Source organism: Populus euphratica, unplaced genomic scaffold (assembly GCF_000495115.2).
Source record: "Populus euphratica unplaced genomic scaffold, PopEup_1.0 scaffold665.1, whole genome shotgun sequence".
NCBI lineage: Eukaryota > Viridiplantae > Streptophyta > Magnoliopsida > Malpighiales > Salicaceae > Populus > Populus euphratica.
The window spans coordinates 117,680-121,718 of NW_011500530.1; the positions used below are offsets into that span (position 1 = coordinate 117,680).

General features: G+C 34.8%; 1 protein-coding gene across 1 annotated transcript; it reads right to left on the reverse strand.

Annotated features, from left to right (window-relative positions):
- Positions 1-818: 818 nt before the first annotated feature.
- LOC105115228 (uncharacterized) lies at positions 819-1,589 on the reverse strand. The gene has a single exon (XM_011012073.1). The coding sequence runs from the start codon at positions 1,509-1,511 to the stop codon at positions 900-902; it is 612 nt and encodes a 203-aa protein (XP_011010375.1). The 5' UTR covers positions 1,512-1,589; the 3' UTR covers positions 819-899.
- Positions 1,590-4,039: the final 2,450 nt, after the last annotated feature.

Here is a 4,039-nt window from a genome sequence, read left to right on the forward strand (position 1 = left end):
TAATATTTTTATCATTCAAGATTCTAGTTTTGCTACGCAAATCATATTCAAATATAGATGAAAAATACTTGACGTAATTATTTCTTTCACTAATTAGAAAATACCCATGTGTTTATCATCAAATGCAAAATTAATCAACAATAACACCCTTTACAATTCACAGTGCTATTCCAAATAATGTTGTAATAAATAGAATTCTTGGATCTGACTCTGAATTCAATCCCCAAAGTGTAACAAAAGAGAGAGAGGGAAAGTTCGGGGGCCATAAAGAGCCGACACAGTGCTAGTAAGGTTACTTTAACGTAGCGGAATCGTATCAGGACAGGCAGTTAGTGCATTTGATGGCAAGGCAGTTAAAGCAGCTTAGACCCAACATTATTTACATACACGCAGAGAGCCTCCATAGGCTGGAAGGAAAGAAAAAAGAAATTCCGATTATTTCTTCCTAATTAAATATTATCCATAAAGGTAAGACTTACTGTTGAAGAAAGCTATGAAAATTGTGATTCGTGAAAAAACACTTCTTTTTTAAGCTCTTTTCATATCAATATTAGGTTTGTTTCAATCTTCTGAAACATCATAATTACTGATTTTTTTAAGCCAAAATTCATTAATAAATGATAAACGACTCTAAAGAGAGGAAGATACTAACTAGGAAGCATTTAATTCCCTGAAATATACACCTCGATCGCTCTTATTCCGTATACGAACCTTCTTCATCAACAACATTACAAGAAACAAAACAACCTTAAATGGACATTTATGAGGCAAACATGTATTGTTCTATCATCAACTATTTATCAACAACAATTTATGAGGCAAACATTTATTGTTCTATCATCAACTACATATCAACAACAACGATGATAATTAACAAGACTATAGCTCCTGCATCTTAATTAGCCACTCGTTCTCCTTTGCTGCCTCAATTCCTTGTAGAACTTCTCGATAAACTCTTCAGCTTTTTTGTCCACAAAACCATTATCATCATCAACATCTCTCAATGGAAACGGTGAGTCCGTTATCCTCAACTGCCTCACCATTGGACTCCTTCCAAACCCTGGCAACAGTGGGGACGCCTCCACAGGCAGTACCACTTCATTGTTGTTCAGCATCTCCAAAGCCAGCTTCACAGCACTCATGGTCACCATGTCATGATCATCGTGAGCTGGTGGTGCGTTGAATGCACATGGAAAGAAGTTATTGTAGTGATGGTGGTGGTGACGACGCTTGCTGATATGGAAGGGGAGCGAGTATGTGGGAGTGTTGCTACAGCTGAACTCATACTCGCATGGTGCGGATGTGAATGAGACCTTGCGATGGTCATTGTGGTGGTGATGGTGGAACATGAGATTACCTATGGCTTTGCATGCAATCTTGTTACCACGTTTAAGCATCATGTTGAGATCAACCAAGAGTTTTCTCTTTGATAAACCCTTTCTTATCATGAAGAAGATAACACGTACTATGCCCCATGCTCTTTTGGCTATCACTGGTAGATGGTGTTCCATTGCAGTTTATAATTTTTGTTCCTTTTTGAGAGAGTTTCCCTCTTTTTTCTGAGGAGTTTCGAGAGAGGGGGGGCGGGGGGGGGAGGATATTAGTTTTGGGACGAGAGGGAGAGAGGCGAGGTGAGGGGCTATATAAAGGATGCAACCAAGCAAAAGGTTGTCCTTTTGATGTGCACTAGAACAACCAATGGGTGCGCGGACACTTGGAATTATCTAGGGCTTAACCATTATGGGCCGACCAAATCTTGTGTGAAAAAGCACGTGCGCCACAAAAGTGGGACCCATTCTTCTAAAGATTTGGTTTAGCGCGGCACCTCCAGCCTAGTTTGTTTTTGTAATATATATAAATTGGATGCTATTGTGTTTCAAAGAAAGAAAAAAAAAGTCAAAGACCGGAAAGTTGTAAATTATCGGATCTAATAAAATAGTTATAACTTGAAAAGTAACAGAAGAAAATCATAAAGTTTATTTTTTAAAATAAATAATTTTAAAGGATTAATAATAAAAACAATTACAAAAATAATTATATCAATTCATGTTAATTTTTCAAGCTTGTAATCCAAGTACAAAACTAGAAAAGTCTCATTTAGAAAAACTATAAATCTCAACCCTTGATAAATTAAATATACTGAAGGATAAAATTAAGAAAACAATCAATTATATTATTGCTACCCAATGTTTTACCTTATTTTTGAAGAATTTAAAAAAATAATAAAAACCTAAAAAATATGTTCTTGATGTATTTGCATCATTTTTTATGCCTTTTCCAAAAAAAATTAAAAAAAAAGAGAAAGAAACAAGAATATATATTTTTTTTAATTTTTAGTGACCTAATTTTGGAAGGAAGGTGACCAATTTGAAAATTGAAAACCCTCTCACCAAGCAACCCATTTTTTTAATCAAGTGGTATACAATTTTTCTTTTAATCCAATGATTTATTTTTTTATTTTATCTCCATGTTATCAAATGAATGGTTGAGATTCATTATTGAGATCCAATGGTTGATCTTGGTTTGCTTTGCCTTCAAACCAAAGAATTTTACTTATAAATATGTGGTTATACCACACATAAAAGAAGAGGCAAATCTTAGAAGAAAAAAAAAATATTTACACATACTCTCTCTACACCCATTCAATATAAAAACCCTAAACCTAATAAACCTCAGTAGAGCCACAGCCCAACAAAATCCAAAAGCACCTGACTTGTCTTTCTCCCCACGCAGGCTAGCATACAAAAAAAGACCATCTACTTTAACCAAAGCAAACCCCTCCTCTTCTTCTCTAAGTGAGGTACAATTATCTATTATTGTTTGATTATGATGGAGTTTCTTATTCAGTTTTAAGAAACAAGATTAATTAATGAAATATATGGCATGATCATATGTCATTTCTTCTATAAAGACAGCAAGAGAAAGAGAGTTAATGAATAGTTAATGGTGATTCTAGGTCTTTAAAATCCTCAAACACCTTTTGAGCCTATGAATTTTCAACCCTCAAACACCTTTTGAGCCTATGAATTTCCTTTTCTTTTGTAGTCATGAATCATAACATGCATTACATGCTTGAAAAGTCTTTTTTTAATCAAGTACATCATTTAAATCAATAATGATGCTCTCAAAACTAGAACAGCTTTTCTATAAGGGTCGTGGCTTTACAAAAACTATTTTAATCTTATAATAGGTTAATCTCTATTTTTAAAATACAAGACAATCAAAGGATTGTATGTATTAAATAGTGTGTGTTGTGTATTTAACCAAATAAGATTGATTTTTAAAATACTTTCAAAAACTAACTTCTCTCTTATTTCATTTTAACAATTAGATTGAATAGACATGATTTCTAAGATTTACGATTTGATTTTAAAGTAAGAAAGATTTTCAAACAAAAAGAAAAGTGACCGAGTTTGCAAAATCCTCCACACCTATATAACACAAGAACCCTAAACTCAATAAACCTAATCAGAGTTGCCGCCCAACATAATCCAAAACCACTTGACCTTTTTTTTCTCCACATAGACTAGCACACACAAAAAAACCATCTACTTCAACTAAAGCAAACTCCTCCTATCCTTTTCTAAGTTATACTTTATCCTCATTGTCACCGTCCACAGTGGTCATTACCAAAACCAACAACCTACACTTCTAGTCAACCCCCATCATTAGACAACCAACAACTCTCTTAATTGAACTTTCACACCAGAAGTCACCTCTCATCCTAAATACCAGCAAGGAGACCCACACCCATACCAATCTTCAATCTTCCTCATCTTCAAACTTGTTGTTGTCGACTTGCCAACCTCTTGGCCGAACCATTACCCACAATGAACTTCTTCAAACTTGTTGTTGTCGACTTGCCAAGCCCCAACCTTTCCACCAACCTCTTAGCCTCTTGGCCGAATGACACGACTAAAAGATTGATGTCTTCTCTCAAGTGCAGGAGTGTCGAAGTAATAAATAACCCGGCAAGACCGGGGTCGAACCACAGGGAGGTTAATTGTACAAATTAAAAAAAACAATAATACAACAACAA

What these genes read in the sequence shown, in the direction of transcription:
- LOC105115228 (XM_011012073.1), bottom strand. Translation starts at nt 1,511, where the DNA reads ATGGAACACCATCTACCAGTGATAGCCAAAAGAGCATGGGGCATAGTA.